Below are 24,693 nucleotides of genomic sequence, written 5' to 3'. Positions count from 1 at the left end.
GCTACTTGTTCTTGTCATGTTTGTTTCTCAATAACTTCCAGCAACTGAAAAACAAAAAGGCAAAATATCTACTTGGTATTGAAAATATTAGCACAAACAGCAAGCTGTCTCCTGTGTTAGCATAGCTGCTTTCATAACTGCTCTGTTTTGCTATCAGAAGTTATGAGCAATTTAGCTGACGATTGTTAAATTATATTATACAATCCATACATGAATAGAAATCAGATGTACTGAGAGCAAAAATTTCAGATTGATGTGCAAAAGGACATTTCACATGTTTTATTGTTCAGCAATGCACATTACACATATAAACATGCAGTCATTGGTTAATGTGTATGGTTAAACACCTGTTTGTATGAACTGTGATGCCATTCTCCTGTCACCATACTGGAACAAGCAGGTCTTTGGAATTGTCTGGGGGATAATAATGAAAGCCAGATCTGTAGCTGACATTTCTTCTTTGACAGACCTATTATGAAACTGCAATTAATCTCTTTTCCAACTGTTTAAGCACAGAAAGGATTTTCCCTTTATACATGTAACTCATTATGCAGGAAAAATGTATTGTTCCCATAACCTGCACTGTATCATGAATTTGCTGAGCCATGAATTCATGTTTGAAAATATATGAAGTCATAAGTAGGACTTCAGTTTTTGTTCTGCTTACCAACATGACATGAGGTTTATGAGGGGTTTTTTTTCAATTGTTACTAGTCTTAGAGCATTAAATCAGAATCTAAGTTAGCCTTAAGAGTGCTCAGGTCATTCAGTCCTGCCAGAACACACCCAAAAACGTGTTTTATTTACAACGACAAGCTGGAAAACTTCTATTTTTAATAAAAGCATAACACACCCCAGATAAATTTTATTTAAACAGGTGTTCTCCAAAACTAATGCTACAGTTAATAACCTTACAATTTTTAAGAAACAGAAGGAGGCTCTCATTGACTCTGCTCTTCCAGGAAAAGAGGAAGCCATCACTAATCTCTCACATTTCTACCACTGCCCCTAGATGAAGTCTAAAAAGCGTACCATTTTTGCATTAGTAATGGTAAAAGATAGTTCTTTGGTGGAGGAACAGAGAAGAAATGATACCTGTAGCACAGATAAGGGTGATAAATTCAGTGACAAACCTGCACTCATTGCCCTGTGCCAAGACTCTCACTGTTTTGAGGAATTTGACAGAAAGCAAACACATATGAATTCACATTTAGAAAATGTAAAGCCTGTCCCTTCATCTCACAGTTTGCCAGTCTGTTTCTAATATCCAGATTTTCACTTCTCCAAAGAAAAGCGAAGATTAGCACACTACCAAGTTAGGGGCAAATAGTAAGTCACACATTGTAGAATACAACATTCATGTCTTATTACTATTTCATATATAAACCTTTATAGTGTTATCTAAAATAACATACATAGTTACTAGACAAAATAGCCCATATAAACTATGATGAAAATATCATCTTTATTTACAGGAACCTAATTTAAATGAACTTTATTTGTGTTTGAGGTCTGCAACAACCTCCTGTGTCAGAGCTAGGCCCCAGCCTGGATTTTTCTGCTGGGCAGAGCTCTAAGGAGGAAGATGCCCCTCTCACACATGAGGAAAGCACTGGCCATGCAGAGACATGGCTCACCTGCTGCTGGAAGGGGTGGGAAACAGCTTGCAAACTTTCGCTCTTTGCTCAGGTGTGATGCCTTGCTACCCATCCCACCCTTCAGGATTTACAGTGACACACAACCTTTGTTCAAGTGAGCTCTAAATCTGCTCTTGGTTGTGTTCCACCCATACATTGTGAAATTTAACAAAAAAAAAAAAAAATTTTGAGCTTCTACATATACAGCATTATTAGCATCTTGTAGTACTGCTGGTAATCAAAACTACAGGTAATAAGCAAAAAGAAAATCAGAAATGAATGACGTTATTTTATAGGCACTTCTAGAACCATGTAATTCACTCCATAGTTAATTTACTGAATTCCAATATCTACTTTATAGAAAAACAACTGCCTTGGGCTGTATAAAAATGCTGCCTTTGAGAGCTATGAAATCCCACACTGCTTTACCAAGCATGAATTGGATTCCAGAAGAATTATGCCTTGCAAACAGAGCACCCAGTAAGCACTGAGAACCAGCTCTCACAGAAGCCCCTGTGTTAGCATTACTATCACTTGTTCTTTCCTGATGTAATGAAAACTATGTGCTTCAAAAGAAACAGCTAATCAGATAATCACATTATCTCACAGGCTTTGGAGCAGCCAAGCTTCCAGAGAAATCATTGAATAAGACAACAGGATTACATCTTTAATGGCTATACATTGTATTCGTCACAAAGCACGGCCAACATTCACACTGAGGCTGCAAGATTATTACATGGTTACCTGTGCTCTATAAAATAGAGATGCCACATTGAACAGATTATGAAACAGTACTGCAGTATGAGGTATTATTAGGGTGTCATTTTTATTATTGTTTATCATTACCTATGACCAAGACATTAGTACTTCAGTGTAAACACTGCAAAACATACACGTGATTTAACAGATGGGATATTGACAGATTTAAACATAAACATTTTGGATCTGTTGTCTATCCACAAGATCTAGAAATAAGGCATATGGTCAGCAGAATAGGAGAGTTTCAATAAACAGCCCGAGCGCTTTGCTTTCCTCCCACACACCTTAACTCTGCCAGTCATGCTGCTGGATTCCTCCAATCTCATATCTTGAGGAGGTCATACCTGAGGAAGGCTGTTAGCTGGCTGAAACATCATTCTTTTAGTTTTTTCGCTGTCCTGTGTACAAAGGAAACAAACAATGAATAGCTAAAGGGCTTAATCTTTTTACAAACCTTGACAGAGCTTTCTGCTAGGAAGATAACTGTGCAGCCTGAGAGGCTTCATTTGCTCTTGCTCGCACATTTATACACATCTGACACTTTATTCCTCTCAAGGGACCATGACATAACATGTAGAACTGATCACACATCCATGATAGAAGCTTGACAGTTTTCCCAGAAAGCCCTGCCAAAACTTCCCATCAGTAGCTGTAAAATGAGTTAGCAGGGAGGCCACTTGGCAACCAAGTGCTTTTGTTTTTGCAATCTTACAGCGTGGCGCCGTTTCCTTTTGGGCTGCACACACTCCTGCCCGTACGACGGCCACTGGAAATCCTGGGATGGCACTGGGCTGTTCTGGCTCTCCACGTCTTCAGAATCAGAGTCATCCTGCTGCATTGAAGGGAAATGCCTGTCTGGATAGATCTCTCTCAGTTTGTCCTCAAAGAACTCATCCAGGCATCGTCCAGCCTCAGCAACCTCAGAATCCGGCTGTGAGGGAATCAATAACCATTCAGTGCTACCACACACAGAAATCATCTAGGATCAAACTCAAATAACTACCCCACCCCAACATCTCTCCTTGGCTCTGTCTGCTACACCTCCATCAGCCTCTGCACACTTTCTACAGCCCATTAGTCCCTCTGCATTTCCAGTGTAATTAAAAATGCTGCTGTTAAGGAACACATTTGTGCACCTCTAAGAAGTAGAGATATGCAGTGAACTAGAAAGAACAGCAGTCATCACTGCTTAGGAATTTCTGTGCATTTTATTTTCCCTAGGTAGTTTGCTGGCTGTGACTGGCTTCTCACAGCAAACACAGCAACATTCCACAGAGCTGTCTCTGAAAATGTCCCTCTTTAATTTTAGATCCATATGTATCTCAAGTTCTCACATCCGTATATAACTTCATATAAACTTCATTCCTGTCATTAAAAAACCTGACATAATTTCCAAAGAATAAAACTGATTAACACTTCTGTTTATCCCAATCCTACATCTGACTTCCATGGAATCAGTAGTTGCACCAGCGTGACAGCCACTGAAAGAGCCAGCCCCTGCTTTATCTACCCCCACCCATGCATTTTAGAAACATACATAATTGAACTTTGCACAGTTCCAAAACATGAGACGCACGTCAGTCACAAGTTCCTCAGGTGCACAGTAGTGAGACTTGTCCTTTTTTTGCAGCTTCCTTCGTATGGTGGACAAATCCATTGGCCTTTTGATGATCTGATAATAATGCCGAGCCTGCAATAAGAATAAAAGGCAGGTATGTGACATTTTTCATTAAAACATTTCCTCTCCAGTGACTTCTATGCAATTTTGGACAGAAGTCATTGTAGAGGAGTCCTTGCATCAGGGTAGAGAGCTCTAATCTTTTAGTGCCTACACTTGCACATCATCTTCCTGGGTGCTTTTTGATTTGATTAAAACATACTTGTTTTCAAGATTGATCCTAAAAATAGCACACTTCAGTGACTGCTTCGCTGCTTGCACTTTACAAAGTTTATCCCCAGATAACCATAACCCAAATTTAACCATGATCAATAATACATGTAACATTGATAACTAGCTGACATTTTCCCCAAGCAATTACAAAAAGAATGTGCTGTGATACTTTCAGCTGATAATCTGGGAAGCAGTCTGTCAAGAGTGACTCAAAATAGGATACTGTGCACTCTTTTAAAAGTTCAATAAAAGCTTTTTTCAATGGGCATTAGCTACCAGGATATCCTACTTCTTATATCTTTCAGGGTCTAAACCTACTTGTTTGGTAATTTGTTCCATAAGTTCATTACAAGCTTTATTAGGTGGAATGGGTTTTATATCATTATTTGAACTACTCCTTCACATAAAACCTTTCTTTTTCCCCTCTTCAACTTTTAGCACATGGTGCTCTACTGTTACAATATTGTGAGTCCCCATCTTCCTTAAAGCAGACAGTTAATATTGCAAATGTGGAGTAGATGGATGAAACAGATATCTCTACATCTTCCCTACACAGTCACATTTACCTTCTGTGTGCACAGCACAAGAAAAGAGGGAGTTCAGGGTTGCTTCTAGAACAGACCTCTCTTATGGATGTACAATATTCTCCATGTACATGGCAAGTCAACTCTTTTAATCACAGAAACCCCTCATACACCTTTGCCATTCTACCAGCTTCTTAAATTGGCACTCAGACATGGCCTGAGCACTGGCCAAACATTTCACTGCCTCTGGCCTGACACCTTCAAGGCACTTACTTGGAAGAGGCAACCACCCACCCTTCCCTAGGATGTAATACTGTTGAGAAAAAAACCCTCATGAACATCTTTCAAGAAGACAAAGGAGAAGCTTGTGAGGCTCTCTGGATTCTCTCTGATCCCTGCACATGCAGTACTTACCAGGGGGCTGACAGGTTCATGGAATGGGAGGCTCATACTACTGCAGAACAGGGAGAGCACCAGCTTTTCACACTTCTGTGGAAGCCAAAATTGTAATAAATTTTAATTCAAATTTCATTCTTGCCCTTAGTTAATCAATCATATTAAAAAGAAAAGAGAATTCTCAAATTAATTTCTGATGCAAAATGGCACACTTCACTCTAGTCAGGGGGATGTTTTGCCTCATAGCATTGCTATACCTTGGAAAATAAGGATGGTCAAGAAATGCAAAAAAAGAAATATTTTCCTGGAAATTCTTGGGAATTAATCACTATCATTATTTACTTTGTGTGCTCCAGATCTGTTCCTTGGGTCTCAACTGGGAGAAAACAGCAACAATGTGGAAAGAGTTAAATGGCCAATACTTCCCACTGCTCACATGGGTTTGCATGAATGAATATAAGTTGGTAGTACTGCATGAAAACTATTCCCTTTAATGATCACTAATTTATAAAACACTTATACCAGTGTTTGGCTCATTTATTAGTGAAAAAAATGCACTACATAAACATTATAAGCCATATTTTCTCACAAACCATGGAATTTTTAATCAACTCCATTTTCTAAATAGGACTTCACTATGTGAGACCCAAATCCCAATAATCTTTGCTCAGTTGTACCAATCCAGTAGAAACAGGGCCAGCTCATCTTCTGCACTCAGTTGTGTGGACTCCTCCTCCCTGTCCAGTTATCACCAATCTACACATGACATCTATATTGAATTTGTGCTTTCCAAATACTATGGACTTTAGGAAAAGGCCATTATTTAATGGAAGATTTGGTAGAGAGAACTAGTAATAGGTATGTCAAGTGTTAAGTTTTCCTCTAGACCGAGTTAAGAGCCTAAGTATCTTCAAGGAAACTAATGGGACATATGAAGAAGACTGATGATTTCAATCCAACTGAAAAGTGTCTTCATCACAAAAATGTCATTGCACTGGCCCAAGTAGATGTCTGAGAAGGTGCTAAGTTTTAAAGGAAAAAGATTCACAAACCAGGCAAAACTGACTCGTGGAAGCTCTGCTCCTGTGACTTCCCTGTTCAAAGAAAAGAATTCCACATCTGCCTGCTTCATCTTTCTATAACATTTTTAAATTGAACAGCAATATCTAGAAAGAAGAGAATTATATAACCAAACAATAACGATGGTTTTGTTGTATTTACTACTGTGCGCAACATTTGAGTAGCAGCCAAGCGAAAACCATCATCTCCCTCATGAAAAAGTAAAGCCTCATGCTGAGATCATATGGCCTGTTCCAAATAGTGCAATATATAATTATTCCCACCTTCTGGTCACAGTCACCAAGGCCACACTGTGCATTGTAGTTGTGGCTGTAGCGTGTGTTCTCACAGTCATACTCCACCTCCGGCTTCGCGGGGTTCCGGCAAAGTGAGCACACCCATTCTCCTCTGCAAGACAAGAAACCAAAAAACTCATGGGGAATTTCCTCCACAACCTTGTCAAACAGCAAATCTCAGAAATCATTGTTTGGAAAGCCTCGTCCTTAACTAGCATTATGCTAGCAGGCAATCTGAAGCCCATTGTACTAGATATTCTTCATTTGATCTGAATCCACTTAAAAGTATAATAATTTCAGATTCTATTAACAACTCTTTTCCTGACACAAAGGAAAAGAACACAACAAAATTGTGTTTGAAATAATTTAGCAGTAGTGTATGCAGCTGCACTGATTCAAGTTCTGCTTTTTAAAAAAACACTAAGGAAAAGCAGGCGGCAACTGGTTCATAAGACAAACCCAGACCCTTTTGATAACTGAGATATTTATATCAATTGATACAATAATTGACATATTTAGTTAAGAAATCAACATTATCAGAAAAGGTGTGATAATACATAGGTCCCCAAACCAAACAGACATAATCCTGCAAGGGCACTTGTGTCCATGCTAGTAGATGTATTTTCAGAAACCTCTTGAAGAATTTTGTAAAGACAGTGATGCAACTTCTACAACATCAGGGTCTGAATAGCTGCAGATGAAGATATATTCAAGAATTATGAATATAGAACTTTATTAAGGGAATTAATTCACTTCATTAGAGTTTAACTTTGCCTTTAAATTTTATTCTATCAGGAAAATTTGGTTTTCACACTGCTTTGAAACTAGAAGGTACTAAGAACTCCCCTACTAGAGAAAAGAGGGAAAAGTCAAGAGCTGAAAATTCCTCGTTTTTGAAGAGAAAGGAGAAACCAGAATCCCAAAATTAATACCTTGCAACATATTTTTCTCAGCTGAGACAATGATTTGAGCTTGGGTCAAATGAAGTAGGCTTTGGTTCTTCTTAATAATGCCTTATAACAAATTTAGACTTGCATACCACAGTAATGCACATTATTCAGTCTCACTTTTAAGTTTGATATGTGGACATGTGTCTATTTCTGGTTCATTGCATACAATCCATCTGTGACAAGTTGCAAGAGAACCCATCTTAGGGAAAGCAATGACTGAAATATAGCCACAAAAGCCCTGATAATCCTACATTTCCCATAAAATTTGCTAACAAACTGAATAAAAACTCACTGATTGCCCTTCCCTTGTGCTAGTCTTGGTTCTGCCAAGAAGAGCTGATGTCTACACTCCAGATACTACATGACAGTTAGGTTTTTATTTTTCTCCAGTGAGTCACATGAACGTTTTTTAAGTTCAGTTCTGCCTCCTCCTTTGCTGTACAGGCCAGTTAACTGCAGAAAGGGCACAGTGACAGGAAACAGTTCTTTTTCATAATTCATCTAGTTACTTGCACGTATGACAAAAAAAGTATCAAAAAAGACAAGTGAGAGATGCAGCCCTTGCATAAGCCTGAAACATCAATCCCTGAGGATAATCTTCTGCCCCCAGGCAGTGAGCAGGAACAGCAGAGTAGTGAAATGTCATCCATACTCACACTGGAAAGCTGAGCAGGGCTGGAACATGGCAGGAGAGATGGAAGACCTTGGGGCAGTGATCACAGCACAGCAGTTCTCCTCCATTAAGACACACAGCACAGAAATCCTCATTTTCAATTGGACTGACTTCCTGAGTAACTGGGGATTTTTTCATGATGGAGATGCCATTGCTGAGCTTCTGATCAACAGATGGAGACTGTGTCTGTCCTGCAGCCTGAGAGATGAGGAATCTCCCATCCTCTGAGTTCTCCTCTTTGGACTTCTGTCCTTCAGCTGGACTATCTTTATTTATCTTGAAGGAAGAAAAATCTGAGATCACACAATCATCATTTTCACACATCAGCATAAAGCATCACTGGTTATCTGCAGATAACCAAGTACTTCTTGTACTTGGAAGACACAACTACCAACAATTTTCCATCAAGTGCTTCCAAGTGCTTCTCTGCAGTGAACTCTACTGGGGTTCAGAAGGTCCACACTCTTGGCATTTGCCACTGGCTGGCCAGTCCAGGTCACCTTGGTCAGGTTATTTCCTCCACAGAGCACAGTGTAGTAGCACTGTGAGAGAGCTGTGCAGATTCTACACCACAGGTGATAGAAACAGGATATTCTACAATCTCACTTGCAAATTTTATGGTAAACAGCTCAAGCCCCCCACAATGCCCCGCCAAAAAACCCAAACATTAAAAAAAAAATAAAAATACTTGTTCCCACTAGAAATTCATGTTGCCTTCTGTGGAAAGAAGTTCACACCCAAGACTCAATTGAAGCAACAAAATACAAAGCTTTTAAAAATCTATTATGCTGTGATTTCTGGGATTGGTTCCTACCACTCAAATACATGTTCAGGCCATTTTTAAGCTACTTATCCTGTATTTGTAGCCAGAAAGGCGAGCCAAGTTGTTCCTTAGTATATGAAAACACTACAAACTTGCAGAAATGGAAGCTGCAGGGAGCTCCACAGCAAGCTCAAAGCTGTATTATCTTTACCACAACCCATCACAGAAGTTACCTGAGGGTCAAACAAATCAGCCAACTTTTTTACTGTATGATATTCCAGAAACTGTGCCTGCAAACCAGAGGGATAAAGGGCAGAAGGCAGGTAAATCCTGAAGAAAATCCCCCTCACCTTTATAGACATGCTTGAGGACCGTGTGCCACACTCAATGACCAGGAGGAAGTTGCCCTCCTGCCCGTTGTCCTGGGGCTGGAGCTTGAACACCGGCAGCTCCCCCACCTCCGAGGCAGAGATCCTCAGGCGTTCCAGTCGCACGTAGGGGATCCTCTGCTCCTTTGGGGCAGCTCTGGAGTCAAAAGGACACGTGACTAAATTCATCCACATTCCACAATACTCTCCTCTATCCTCAGTTTCATGCACCATTGTTTGTGCTCCTCTTCCTTTGTAACTCTGTGACTCTGGTGGCCAAATGCTGAAAATCTTGATTTTTTTTCACAAACCAATTATTTAAGAAATGTGAATGCAATCACTTTAAATTAATCATATGTGTAAACACACTACTGACTCCTGCGCTAAAGCTTTGCCCTGCTCTCTGTATTCTTAATTACCACAAATAAAGTCATATTTTATACTTTTCAGTGTGGTTGGTTTCAACAGGAGCACAGCACACATCATCAACTTTACCGTATTATCAGCAGTAGCTGAAAATCAAATTTTATAAAATTATTGAGGTAACATTAATCCTGTTCCCTTTATATCTTTTAGCTTTCATTGGGGCTTAACACTTTCTAATTGTTCAAGTGAGATAAGTTTGCAAGTGTTTATTCACTCTGGAAAATTACACAGAAATACATGAATTCACCACTTCTTTTCCATTGCTGTTTTCGAGTTGGAGAGCACTTTACAACTTTCAGAACTAATACCTATAAGGGATCTAGAAATCTTTTTAAGTTCCCCATCATCATTAAGTATGACAAATTTTCTAAATACATGCATAAAATTTCACAGCCAGTGCTTTTGTATAAAAAAAAAAAAGGCTCTGCTACCTGACATTCTGATTGCTTTTCATATCCATTTCAAAATGTTCCTTTTCACAGTTATTGGAATCTGGAACAGAAGATAAGAAAATGAATAAAATATTTATAATATCACAGGCAGATTAGGGTAGAAAGTACTTCAATATTCATGTACTTCTGACTGGTATTTAATATGATATCACAAGTGAAATATGGAATAATTTGATCTATATGTATAGAAAATGTGCATGCTATTTTCTGTTCTGGTGCAGAGCCTTTGTCTTTCTTTTCAACTTCTAACCACAGCTTTTGTTCTAAATAGAAGGAGCATATCTGAAATATTTTGTGGAAATGGTTTCTTTCCCTGGGAATTATGTATGTACACAACCATATCACACACATCCACATACATGGAAACAACATAAGTAATCCTCTTTGCCATACAGCCCTCACTTGAGAAAAACAGACCCAATGAGGTCTGAACCCCCAGGGCTCAGGAAATCTTTGTGGTCTCCAGCTCCATGCTAAGAAGCTTCTGGATAATTCCAGTTACTTGAAAACAGGAAGCAAATTGTGTCTCCCACCTACCACCATGGGACAAAAGTTACACCAGAATTCCTTTTTTCCTCCATGTCTCAAACATACAAACACATGAATTCAAAACTATCTGCTATTTATTTAGCTGTAGCTTTATGTAGCTGTATCAGCATATGGCTGTAGTTTTGACTGACATTAAACACAAGTAATAAGACAGTTCTGGGGAGATGGGACAGGAAAGAGACAAATGTCTCATTGGATGTCCGCAGAAATACAAATCCACTGAAAAATTTCATAATCTCACCTTTTGTTAGGAATTAGTCTGACACAGTCAATACAAACAAGAAACAAACACAATATCATGGTTAATTTGAGATAAGAGAGGGCCAGTAAAAGATGATTTTTAAAAGAAAATCTAGCTGAGGTCAACAGTACCTGCCACAAAGAACAATAAAATGAAGACTAACAAGGAAAGGGGCATTTCACATCAACCTAAGGCATTATTCACTTGTGATTATTGCTCAGGTGAAGGGTGGGTAGCCCTGTCATGGACAGAATTACTAAAGGAGACTGCACACTGAGCTGAAGGAGCAGCTCTCATTGCACACTGTCAAAGCAGAGCATGCCCCAATGGTGCTGGCTTCCTACATTAACCAACATTTCCATCAGCAACTGGGCCCATCAAACAACAGTGCCTGTAAAATTTGTGGGTAACACCAAACTAGAGGGGTTGCATTGTGGAGAATGTTTTCATTTAAAAGTAAACCTTAGTGCATCAGAGGAAAAAAACCTCCTAAATCAGTAGGACTGAATTGAGATAACTGTACTATGCTCATGAAGGGTCAGATGAATGTAATCCCAAAGGAAAACAACTGGCTAGGAAAATGTTCTTGCAAGGAATTAAGGGTTAAAGTGAGCTGTTCTCTACACAGTTAACCACCTAATGCTGCTGCTGCAGAAGGGAGGAATGCCATCCTGCAGGGAATCACCAGCAGCAAGGAATGTAAAACACAAGGAGCTGATACCCTGATTCTGCATGGCATCCCAGAGGCCTCAGCTGAGCGCTGCATTTAGCTGTGGGCAGCACTCCTTAATTGCAGAGAACCCAAAATAGCACAGAGGAATGAGGTGGTTTTGAAAAAAATCAAACCCCTGACCCATGAGGAGAGGCTGAAGCCATCAGATTTGTTTAGTCTAGGAAAGAGAAGAGGAGAGAAGGGTGTTTATGCAAGTTATAAGAAAGAAAAGTGGCTGTAAGAGGGAAAATGATCACACTCTGTACAATTTTTACCACATCCCGTGTGCCTAGGATAAGAATTATTTTGTTTTAAATTAGGCTGAAATGTTTAGGTTTGCTATTAGAAAAGGATGAGTCACTGGAGACATTTACCAGAAGGAATGAGGCTTGGCAGCACAGCATTGCTGAAGCCAGCAAGTCCTACCACGAGCCACCAGCAGAGTTAGCATTGCCTTTGCAGCAGAGTTCATGTTTTATGGTGCACTGGTGACTGTATCTCCTCAGGTCTCCCTTCTCTGCATGCCCCTAAGCACTGACAGGAGAGGAATGGCTCCTGATCCTTCCTTGTGAAAAAGGAGCAGCACTGAATTCAACACTCGAGGCTTCCCAGCCTCTTGCACATTTTATACCCAGCAAATTTGTAGCAACCACTACTGACAGTGATTCTGAATGCTGGGGCTCCCTCTGTGTGTGGTGTCACACAAGCCACCCCAGATACCACATTGCTGCTCCTCCCCAAGACACTTCAGCCTGCCTGAGGCACAGCTTTTTAGGGGTGCTCCTGATTCTTACAACTCACACAAATGATTGTGCCATAATTGCCAAGGTTTGGCATGGGACATCGAAGAGAAGACAAATACATTTTCTTGGCTCACTGGGCTAGGCCTCCTTTGTACTAATTAGAATTCTCTGAATAAAAATACAGCACAGAGAGAGAAATATTAATTCATCTTTTATAGAGAAATGCGGCCAAATATTGGCATAAGTCATGGGATAACAGCTTGATCCTGCAATCCCTTGCTTGCATGAATAGTCCCATTGACTTTCAGAGTTTGCAGGAATGAGGCTTTAGAGTGTAGCACAACGATGTTGGCAATTTGCCCATGAAAAGAGTTAAGTAAAGTCTAATTCTCCATTAGGGCTGAGGAAATAGGCCTTGGCTGAAGGGAATGTTCCACAGCAGACAGAGCCAAGCAAAGGCACATGCTGTGCAATGTGTTAACAAAAATTTGGTATGCTACTGATGTGAAGGACTTAGCAGAAGGCACATTACATTTTGGAAGTAATGTGGGGTTTTTTTAATTGAATTTGGACTCTTCAAACCAGCTCTTCAGCAGTCATAACTGCAGGTCTCATTAACAGGAGTGCTTCTAAGAGAACTAATACTCCAGGTACTTCACACAGTCACACTCGTTTCTGGTTCACAGATGAGGGATGTTACAAATTCAAAGCATATAATTTCCATGTTTTTCCTCCACAAATGAGATCAAACACACTTTTCCATTGGATTAAGTACTCTGATAGCATTTGAAGCTTGCTGGAAAAGCACATTTACATGTAAGTATATTAATAAGCATACTGCTTTACCATGCTTGCAATGCACAGTGCTAAGAAAGAAAAAAACCCCAAAACCTAAAGGAAATAATTAAAAGCCTGGTACCTTCTTTGCTTCTAGGTTGTCTCATTCTGGCATTCACAGGCAGGAAAGAAGTGTTGCTGAGCAGTTCAGAAGGAGAAGTGCAATGCTGAGACTTTTTGATTGAAAGATTAATAGGTTCTTCCATCACTTTTTGCATAGAAAGAGTTAATTCATTAACCACCTCTTGCCCAGCAGCAGCCAAGCTATTTTCTAGAAGACAATCCACAGCACTGAAGTCTTCATTTTCTAGCTGCAGGGGGAGGGGGAGAAAGAAATGCAGAATTCAATTATGAGTTTCCCTTCTTTTCATGTTAAGAATATAATTTGTAATCAGTCTTCAAATACCAGACAAGGAAAACTTTAATTGACACAGTATTTTTACTGCTTGACCAACAATAACGTGCTGTAAATGGAAGTGGATTCCCTCTCAGCAGAGGAGTTTGAGCCATCCCTACCTTGCATTTAGTGCCTCCCTGGAGTGCATCACCTGGTGCAAGGGCAGCAGGAGCCCCAGGGCTGGGGTCACTGGGAGCCCTGCCCAGGGCCAGGCTGTAGCTGGGCAGGGGCTCTGGTGCAGTGTCACACTCACAGAGGGCGTCTGGGGACGGGCCAGGTGTCACAGCAGCTGCACCTTTCACCTCTGGGTCGGCAGAGCTGGGTAACCTCGTGGGAGATAATTCCATTTCTGCACTGTTTGGAAAGCCCACAAAGCTTAGGGATGCTGAATGCTGGGGAAAGCAAAAAGAAGAAAAAATCCAATATATTAATAAGATTTCCAGCAGCAAAATGCTACTGTTCTTTCTATAATAGATGAGATGCTCAGTTTCAGCTTGACATAATCAAACAGTTGTGTCACAAGGGCTGTAAGAATCTATTGTAATCCTATGCTGTTTCCAAAAGCTTTAGATTCTCCACTATTAAAACTGAAAAAGGAGACAACTGGGTTACTCTTCTGGTGCTTACAAAAAAATGTCTTCCTTAGATCAATTCAAGGGGTTCTGATTTTTAACTCCTACAATGATTGGGGAATCTGTGTAGAACACTGTACCAAATTAATCCTTGACATAAACCCTGTTATTTTCCATTAAATTTTCCCAGAAGAAATAAGATTCAAATCAGAAATTTTGCCATTTTATTAAAAAAACATCAGATCATTCAGAAAGAAGATTCAGAAAAAATAAGATTTAACTCTGAATTAAGTACATGAAATTATTTTTTCCTGTTAATGATGCTGAAAACTTTATGATAGTGAGTCGGTCCCATTAAAACCTAAAGCATTTCCCCTTTAAACAACATAGATTAAATACAGAAATATCCTACATGTACTAATGAGAAAACATGTCCAGTTTCCAAAGGAAGGAAATATTAACCAAATCATCAATATGCATGTTTTACTGTGATTTGTCACTACCAAACCCACAGAGACACTATTACACAAACCAAAGCAAACCCACTCACCTAGGTGACTTCCCTAAGCTGCCTCACACCCTGGAATGTGGGACTCCACTGAAAACAAGACTCTTGTAGCATCCATGTGAAGCAAAGAGAGGGAATTTTGGAAATGTACAGATGTGTGAATGCACAACTTTCCCTTGATTTCATCATAGTTCATTGGTGTTTCACCCCTTACATTTGACTGACTATATCCTTTTCATTTGAGTGCAATAGAGTAGGTAGCACTCATTTTAATGTAAATAAAGACAATAGAAACGTGTCCAGTGCATCTCATTTGGAGTTTAAATTTATTGTTGTACTTGTTTCTCCACTAGAGGCCTGTGACTCAGAAGAGAATCTGAGATAGGATCCACTTCCTAAATTTAATTAGTATTTTTCTCAACACATACTCCATTTGGGATTTTGATACTTTTGTCCATCTTAACCCCACAGGGGCAAAGACTGCAGCCTAGCCTGAGCTGTCAGACGTGTCGGTGTAAATCCTACCTCCTGCCAGGCTTGAATTCCTCTGCTTGCAATGCACAGCACTCTGTGCCAAAACAGCACTGCCCACAGACACTAATTCCCACCTAACCATGGATGCAATTTAATTTCCTCTTTGTCAATTTGCAATAGATGCTACCATGGGAGCTTTGCCTGAAGAGTGACCACTTAATCTGATGAGACAAAATACATCTGCATTTGAGACAGAAAGAGGTCAGCTCTCGTGCAGAGCCAGGGGAGGTTTGTGCCATCCCAGCACACAGAGCTGCAGTGAGCCTGCTCTAAGCAGTCCCTCCATGTAGAAGGCACCCCAAGGAACACTGGGTTCCTGCAGCCAGGGAATTGGTCATTCTCCCCCTCTTGAGTCCGATGGACACCCCTGAAACCAAGCTGTCTGAGCTGTAACAACTTTCTGGAAGCAGCTGGAACTGGTCACACATGTTCTTCCCACCTTACATTTGAGCAGAAAACTAGACCACAGCCAATAAGGAAATGCACCAGAGGCCCAAACTTGCCATATAGTCTGTCTGATAGAGGACTCCTAAGAATGCTGAGGTTTCAAACCAAAGTTAATTCCATAGGTCAGCAAGGAATTCGCTTTTCATGGCCACACATCCTAAAGTCCAGAAAGATCAAAAATGGTGATTTGCCACCCCAATTTGCTTGTAACAGGTTCTTGCAATTGCAGAGACAAATGGGACCTACCAAGTACATGTTTGCCTTTTCATTCCATCACTCATTTTATCCCAAGATTTTTTCAGATGACAGAATTAACATGTGAATTGCTCCCATACCACTCACAAAAAACTAAAACAAACAAGCAGAATTCATGCCCCTCCTGAAGATAAACTGTAATCAGCCCTTGCCTTTTCTCCTTATTTCAGAGTCCACTGTGAGCGTTAATTAAGCCCCTGTGTGGTAGCTAAATATTTATTTAGTCAGGTTCTCCATAGCATGGAGTATGCACAAATCTCTGAGTCCACAGGAAGTACCCTACAGCTGTACTCCATTGGGAATGGCCATGCTGAGGCAAACAAGTGGCAGGCACACCACCCAAAATTTGCTCCCAAGTTAACTGGAGACCTTCTGGCCATTCAGCTCCTCCAATCACTACCCACACCTTCCTTTACTCGTTTACAAGCACATGCCATCATCTCATGTGGTGTGACCTGACCCTCTGTGTGCAGCTCAGGTGAAATGTTCCCCTTCCTAAGGAAATTTAGGTTTATTCTTGGCTCCAATGAGACACGTTTACTTACTGGGATTAGCCACTGGGATGACTCCTATTAAAGGAAAAAAAAATTAAACTATGGAGGCACACACATGAACTTTTCAGGAAGGTGAAATTCAGTTGCATGGTGCGGCTATGTCCTTTTTACTCTTCTAGTGAGCATTAGTTTCTTCAGAGATCTTTTTAGATTATATAAGCCAATGTAAAACCTTACTCTTGTTAAAAAGAATAATGAGGCCATCAAACTACCATCTGTCTTTCCCTTGGGGCAAAAGTTAATTTTGTGGTTATTTTAATGATGAAGCAACATTATGATCTTTCAGTGCAAAATATTAAAACTCACAGTTAAGAACAGACATTCCATCCTGATCCATGGAGCTGCTGTCAAGTGTGAAGTGAACAATGCACTGGGAACAAGGCTCATTAATAGACTATTAATTCACTCCCTAAAATAATCATTTCTTTTGCCATTAGCAAAAATTTCTCTTTTCCCTTGACAGTTCAGCTAGATTTTGCAAATGGGACGCCTTTAAAGGATTTATCTGTTTTATAAAAGCTCTATTGCTTTTACATTGCAACATTTGAACAACAACAAGCATTAGTTATGCTCTTGGGCAGAGGGTGGCTTCAGCTGTTGGTTAATTTTGAACTTTTTGACATTTTAATGTACAGTCTGGCACATTGAACTACATCTGTGTCACTATAAATGGAATTCTCATTGTCTCATAATTAATTTTGGTCTGATGAGCCTTATAATGGCAGCAGCATCACCACCCCAAAACGCCTCCTACCACAATTTTCTTAGCTATGGTAGTGAAAAGTAAGAAAAATGAACATGCAAAGTGCCTGCAGAGAAGACAAAATAAACATATGGTTCAGTTCCAATATTTCTTTGATCACTGTCGCATTCCAAAAAAGTCCAGTGTAAACATGCAGCACCAATACAGAAGAATTCTGAGAAGCAAATACTTACCTTGAAACAGTGGGATTAGGATTTGTTAGGATTGTTTTGGCAAAGCCTCAGGGCTGTTGACATTAAGTGTCACTGATAAAGGAAGCTGAAACTGGGAAGCGCCAATTCTCTTTGCTATGGGAGAAACACCACGCTGCAAATGGATGCAGAGTAATGAACGGCTGCTATTAAGTGGAGCAATCCCCCTGGCAGCTCATTATGCTGGAAGGTTAAACAAATGTACTACTCCAATCCAGTTGCTTAACACAGCAGCACTGATAGCACAGGCTGCACATGCTTCCCACTCCCAGTTTCAGAAGAGAATCCGAAGGATTTCCTTCCCGCTTTCACGAGGAAAAAAAGAATCCAAATCTTCCTTAGCAATTTGTCTGAATAAACTGGAGCAGGCTTAAAGTGGAAGGAGGAAGAGATTGCATGGAGCAAGCAGCGTCATGTTTTATTTATCTCCTTTTTTCAGGTCAAAGAAAAAGGGTTTTGTAAAATTAACATTCTGGGAAATGTACCTAATTGCATTAAGGACAAAGGCATTTGTGCCGTGAGCAGCTCAATTCTGTACAGTAAAAAACATACTCTGTTACTTGAGAAATTTATAGCACCCCAAACTCCAGGCTATTATTTCCTTCATCACTAATTCCTCTAAAATTAATAGTTATTAAGGGGGAAAAAAGAGCAGCGAAAAATCCATTTTGGTCCCAAGTTCAGATTTGAAGTTCTAGAGTTGGATATTAAATTATTATTACTTTCACTCACTAAGTAATCACAACATGCTCTGTGCAATATTACCATCAAATAAAATCTATACTCTGTTCTCCAGCACACTTCACACAAATTTCATGAGGTTTTCAAGAAAAAAAAGAGAAGTTCCACCATGAACTAATCACCACATTAGTCTTTCATAAAATGCTACCAGAGCATATACTTGGAATAAAAGAGAAGCCTTTCAGAGTGCTCTGAAGATGCACCCTGGATAGCATGGAATATTTCCTAGGATTTCCCCATTTCAGGTACTTTATGGTGCTTGAGACAAACAGAGCTCTTGAACTAACAAGCTGGAACTTGTTGTGAATCAAAAAGAACACAACAAATATAATGCGCTACACGCCATTTCCACGTGTTTACACTTTCTTTGCTAATCTTGGTCACCCTGCCTCAAAATTATTTATCAAAACCAGAAAGTATGGGGAAAATTGTCAAACACACAAAGGACCAAAGTACAGAAGGTCTTTCATGCAACTCTAGAGAGACAAGCAGTTCCTTTTAATCTTCAAAAATAAGCTTTCAAGAAAAAATTCAATGTATACCTACAAAATACAGATATTATGAATGGGGTGAATACAGAGTGATTATTCACTGTTTTTCCTAACACAAAAACTAGAAGGTATCAGGTAAGAGACTTAAGGTAAGCAAACAGAGGAACTTCTCATGTGATGCAAAACTCAGCTGGTATAGAATGCTGAGGAGTATTCTGCACTAGGATTAAAATAGAATCAAAGTTGTGAATTAGACAAATTCACAGGCAAGGGGTCTATAAAGAGCTCTCATCCACAATTGTCTGGGTACAACCTCCAAGTCAGAAAATCCTTGAAGTTCTGGCTTTCAGGATCTGGGATAGTGGACCATCAGTGTATATTTGTCTGTTTCTGATGCCCTTCCCTAAGGATCTGCTGTGGACTATATTTATATAGGATCAGGTGCAGCTGTTCAGTGATAACTCACTAAGGCAGTGCACAACATATTCAGAGATTCACTTTAAGCAGAAAATGAGCTAACAAAGGTAAAGGTCTTGCTCCAAAGTACAGAAGGGAGAGCACTTTATGAAGTGTGAGGAGGACAGATGTCCAGCTGGCCCTGCATCAACACCAGTGGCTGTTGCAGTGGTGCCTGAGGCTCAAATTACAAATTTGTGCTCTAGATGTACAGTAATCATGACATTTCTTCAAATGCTAGATGCAGCCTATAGACCTCCTGCTCATCACAGCCAGAAATGACAATTAGGTACATGCAAACAAAACAGACTGTATTCCTGTTATTATTCCTGAAAATACAATTAGGCCCAAAATATCTTATTATTCTTACCTTTATTCCAGAATAGGTGACCTCTCCAGTCCTGTGCACAAATTAATAACTTGATATCGTACTGTGTAAAAGCATCAAAATCATATTGTTGCAGGAGGTTGGTAACCCTTTCTACAAAACTTTTATAACTAATTGAGTACTCATTCCTTCACACTGCAAATTAGCAATTCCACAGCTTGTGTAAAATCTGTTTGCTAGAGTCTGGCACAACTCCCTGGAAATGCAGTGCAGGTAACACAAAAGTTATTCAGAAATTTGTTCTCTGTCTTGCTGGCACTCTTACAGGAGAGGCTGGGTATTTGACAGGCATGGAGACAGAACAACTCACAATCCAAACCAGAGATCCTGGCTATGTGAGTGTTCTGACAGAGAAATATAAAGAGAAAACTGTATCCATTTTCCACATCAACAGAATGCTACACTAGGAATGAAAGCTTTCTTAAAAAGGTGCTGATCAAGCCCAGAATTATGCAAAGTGCAGCACTTATATCAAACAATGGGCTAAGCATAAAAACATTTATTCCACAGAAAAAATGAATTCACAGAAAAAGAATAGTTAGAGGAATATACAGGAAGACAGAAAGACTGACAAAATATCACCAGGACTGTTCCAAAATGAGCAAAAACTAACCCAAACTATTTAAAACATGAACTATTAAGAGCACCTTCTCTGTACTGCTTTACAAATAAATGTAATTCTGTATGCAGACAATTCATCTAGTTAATCAGTCAATAATATCAAATTCATACCATAAACACATTTCAAAATTAATGCACAGAGGTTTAATAATTACATGAGCAATCAAGCCTTGCCCCACTCCAAAATAAAGAAAACCACTGAGCTAAAGAAAGCTTTTATTTCTGACCTTTCTGGACAGATCTTTGCAACCATATCACTAAACAGTTAATTCAGGTGCACACTGCTTTCTCTTTAATGAAAGAATCTCAGCAGACAGGGAATTCTGTACTCCACTAGGAATACTAGCTGAAGGCTGCCAGAGTTCAGCAGAAATGCAACACAAGGCCAAGAAGTCCAACAGCAATTTTGCTCCAAAAGACAGAACAGTTCTTCCTTGGGCAGCAGGTTTATCTAGCCATTTTCTCCACCATATTTGTCAGGTATTTCAGACTTGCCCACATTCACTTTCTCCATGTCTTCCAAGACAATCTTGAGAGAGATTAAATGTTCTGAATATAGCCCATGTAAGAGCACATGGACAAACACCTTTGCAGAAGTTTTTGTCTGGAGGTGAGTGTGAAAACATTTAATCAGGTGAACCAGATGAGAACGAACAGACACATTCCCTTGTTCTTAAAGAGGAAGCAATCTCCCATTTAAACTCAGATTTAATCCAATTGTAAAGCAAAAGCACTCAAACATCTTTAAGGAGCATTCATGAAAAAGATATTTCAAGGGTTTACTTGCTGTGCTTTTTCCTTTCATCCTTTCTAATCTGCCATTGCCAGAGCTGTCAGTATCTTCACACACCCAGGTGTCTTCATCCCAAGCAGCTCATTAGAAGAGAGGAATATAAGCCCAGGTGGGGTTCTGTAGCTGTTGAACATAGTCCCTTCTTGAAGAGGTACCAGGCACCTCAAAAAAACAGACACCCCTGTGCTTTCTGCACAAGAGCACATGCTTCCCAGCACCATAAGAAAAAAATGCTTTTTTCTTTTCCCTAGAATTATCCTCCTTTTGCCACCTTCTCAGCTTCTACAGCAACAAATCAGCCTTTTCTCCTTTATTACTCCTGCTTTTCCCATCAGATTACACTAGTCTCTCCCTCTTGCACATCTGCTTCCATTTTCTTTCCTCTTTCTGATGTTTCTTGCTTGAGCTGTTGGGAATAACCTTCCATTACAGGTCCATAAAACAGATTTCTTTGTGGCTTTTAAATCTGATTTGCGCTCTGCTTCCAGGCCCACATCTCTGCAACTCCCAAAGGGATCTCCAGCAATTCTCTGGATGGGTATTGCATCATGAATATGTTGCATCAACAAAGTCACATACAAAAGAAGGAGAAATAACTTGCTTTTTGAGGATAGAAAGGAAAGACAAGCACTTCCAGAATATTCCACAGACAAATTCCAAGGAAAAAACACTATGAAAGTCTTCTACATGGTACACAAAATGAGTCATGCACTGAAGTAACCAACTAATTTGAAAAATCAGAATATGATGTGTTGCTTGGAGTGTTTTAAACAAGCTGTTCAGAGAAGTAAAAGGCAAATTCTCTGCTTCAAAAGCACAGGTGATATCCAGAGCCAGCAAGGGTCTAGTGATAACTATTGGCCTTCCTGGTTGTGTTCATGCTGCTTCTTCAATGGTCAGAGCATCACAGTAGGTGGGAAGACCAAAGCCTGGCTCTATTGTGTAATAAAATACTCTAGAGATACAGAAATTGTGATTTGTCTGCTTATACATGTACAATGAGAAGAAGTATAGCAGAGTTTCAGGCACCCTGCCTCCAGCAGTAATTAGTGGTGCTGTTTCTGGAGCAACTATTTTGAAGACAGCTTCTCAGGCCTGATTTCATCAGCACCTCTGACTCCTGCTTTATTTATTTTTTTCAAATTAACTGTTTCTAGTACAGTACTGAGCGAGTCCTAGTAATTAAATCCCTAGACATAGAAGCTAAGCAGAATTTAAGCAGTGAAGAAATAGAGCATCTATTTATTGGCCAGTTCTTGTCTAACAATCATGCCAGACAGACCCAAACACCATCAGCCTCTAGAAGTGCTGCTCATGCTGGCACCTTAACTGGGACATGCACACAAGGTTAGGCTGTGAGCGTTTCCAAAACTTACAAGCCATTTTACTGCGTTTTAATTTTTTTCACCTGATTGCAAACTCCAATGCCACATTCAATATTATCAAATCATATTTTGCCTTTAAATTTTTTTTTTTTAAGTTTTTTATACCTTTCTCACTGGATGGAAAGTTGATTGCTGCAGTGTGCTCTCAGGGGAGTGGCTCCTGCCACTGGCTTCTTCATCTAATGATTGTGACAGGGAGGGACTGTCACTTCTGTCAAGAGGAATGACAGGCTTCTGGGTATCAGCTTCTGTGGAGCTCTCACAGACCTACAAATCACAAATGAGGATTTGTCTTTTCAACATCTCAGGAAGAAAAACAGTAACAAATGTGCATCAGCTCACAGCATACACATAAAGAAAAGCCCAAAAAGCCTCTAAAACAACAGAGGTGTTCAAGGCAACCTTAAGCAGAGACATAAATGGAGAAAGTTTTCTCTCAAACATTAATGAATTCTTTTTTAAAAAAACAACTAAATAAACCTGCTGAAATGTACAGCTACACCAAAAGGCTGCAGTCTGCCCTTGCAGGTAATCTACTTTGAGAACTATTCAAGGTGGCAGCTCCACAGAATTTACACGATGGCAAGTCTGAGCCACCTTTCCACCATTTTAAATGAATTTCCAAGCCACTTTATTCTGCAGCTGATCTGCCTTGTAGTTTGGATGCTCACCACCAAGGACTGTCCCTCTTTCAAAACAGATCAAGGACTGTCCCTCTTTCAAAAGCAGGTTCCTCCCTAACAGAGGAAAAGGGAAGAGATTTGCCATGCTGACAAAACTGTAGCACAACAGCATGCGTGGATAATGATGATAATCTTAAATGACATGCAGCAAAAGAATGGGCAATAACTCTCAGACCAAGAAATTGTCTTCACTATCTTCAATAATAATGCAGAATCTAATGCTTTTTAAGGACTCAGGGCTTAATGTTTCCTGTAAAAAAGGGAGTTGAAATGCAGAGTGCAACTACTGCAGTCCGCCAGTCACCTATTTACAAAGGAGGAGTGATGGATCTTTTATTCTCCCACATTACTGCTCATCTTGCCTATTGAGAGATTCAGATCTTTGGGATCCAGGGTGGCTATGCAGAAAAATTTTGGAAAAAAAAAAACAAGAAAAACTTGACAGAAAATTTTGGCCCAATCTGCATGAGGCATGAAGCCTCTCTGCTGCATGCATAGACAAGACAGAATAAAAAGTTCAAAGAGAGACACGAAATCTCAAAGGTGTGTCCAATTTCTGAGCTTACACTGACTAAATGCAGTAGGACATTACTTTGAGAGAACATACTTGTGCTTCATCTTGGACTTGTTGCTGTGCTGGGGCTGGCTGCCTCACTATGTAGTTGATCTGACCAACTATAGTCTGCTGAACGTGCTGAGGTGGCTTGGCTTGGTTCAGCTGCAAGCTGGGCTGTCCCTGGGCCTGCAGGAGAAGCTCCAGATCCTTCTTCATCTCCTCCAGCTCCAGCTGGTGGTTCATGATGTCCAGGCTCTGCTGGATGACCTGCTTGTGGGTGCTCTCATCATGCCCTGGCTGGGGGGACACCAGTGGCTGCTGCTGCTGCGGGGGTGGCTGCAGCACGTGGTTGGATTTTATCTTCTGGACATGGCCCAGCTGCACACCCACAGCTGATGTCTGCAGAGAAGCCTGTGGGTGGCTCGTAGGAACCTGCTGAGCCTCGTGGGACACACCAGCACAGCCCTGGTGCAGCTGCTGGGGCGGGAAGAGCTTTGCCACCCTCCCAGACACGTTCTCCATCTCCGAGCGCGGCTGCTGTTCCAGCCCTGCCTGCGGGAGCTTCACGGGCTGGGGGGCAGCCCGTGGCTCCCTGTCCTGGGGCTGCAGGCTGTACTGCAGAGGGAAGTGCTGCTGATGAAGTGCAGGAGGCTGGTGGAAGCTCTTGTGGTGGCTCATGTCTTGGTAAGAAGGCTGGGCTTTGTTTGGGTGAGGAATGCTGAGGCAGTGGGAGCAGCACACAGGTGCAGAGCACTGGAGTGCAGGTGGGAACTGGTGAGGCTGGCTGCTCTCCAGTTGGGAGGCTGGGGAGTGGTGCCCATGGTACAGAGAGGGTTGTAACCCTTGAATATTTCCACAGAGCAGCACATCTGGGTGAGTAATGTGTCCACCTTCCATTGTGAAACCCCCTGGAAAAAAACCGGCACATTTACTCCCTCCTATGGTTTTGACAAATGTATACAATAAAAATTGTAGACAAAGAAATGGCCATTGTACACATTTCAAATGTAAAAGATATTCAAATAGTCTATCCAAAGAGTCTGCCAACATCCATTCAAGATAAATTTCCCAATATTTATCTA

At 40.4% G+C, this 24,693-nt stretch overlaps 1 protein-coding gene across 4 annotated transcripts in view; it reads right to left on the bottom strand.

Annotated features, from left to right (window-relative positions):
* Positions 1-250: 250 nt before the first annotated feature.
* Positions 251-24,693, bottom strand: part of TRIM66 (tripartite motif containing 66) — a 50,084-nt gene continuing 25,641 nt past the window's right edge. For 3 of the 4 annotated variants that reach the window (XM_059848883.1, XM_059848885.1, XM_059848882.1), the window contains 12 exons: positions 23,663-24,519; positions 22,478-22,639; positions 13,793-14,065; positions 13,359-13,587; positions 10,174-10,234; positions 9,299-9,473; positions 8,169-8,461; positions 6,551-6,674; positions 5,226-5,300; positions 3,934-4,086; positions 3,109-3,327; positions 251-2,794 (listed from right to left, as the gene is read on the bottom strand). In XM_059848883.1, coding sequence (XP_059704866.1) covers positions 2,735-2,794; positions 3,109-3,327; positions 3,934-4,086; positions 5,226-5,300; positions 6,551-6,674; positions 8,169-8,461; positions 9,299-9,473; positions 10,174-10,234; positions 13,359-13,587; positions 13,793-14,065; positions 22,478-22,639; positions 23,663-24,519 — 2,681 coding nt within the window. In that variant the 3' untranslated portion in view covers positions 251-2,734. The remainder of the gene's footprint in view (positions 2,795-3,108; positions 3,328-3,933; positions 4,087-5,225; positions 5,301-6,550; positions 6,675-8,168; positions 8,462-9,298; positions 9,474-10,173; positions 10,235-13,358; positions 13,588-13,792; positions 14,066-22,477; positions 22,640-23,662; positions 24,520-24,693) is intronic. The other variant, XM_059848884.1, reaches the window with a different exon arrangement.

The sequence above is a fragment of the Haemorhous mexicanus genome, chromosome 6 (assembly GCF_027477595.1).
Source record: "Haemorhous mexicanus isolate bHaeMex1 chromosome 6, bHaeMex1.pri, whole genome shotgun sequence".
NCBI classification, from domain to species: domain Eukaryota; kingdom Metazoa; phylum Chordata; class Aves; order Passeriformes; family Fringillidae; genus Haemorhous; species Haemorhous mexicanus.
This window is presented reverse-complemented; position numbering and strand designations above follow the sequence as displayed.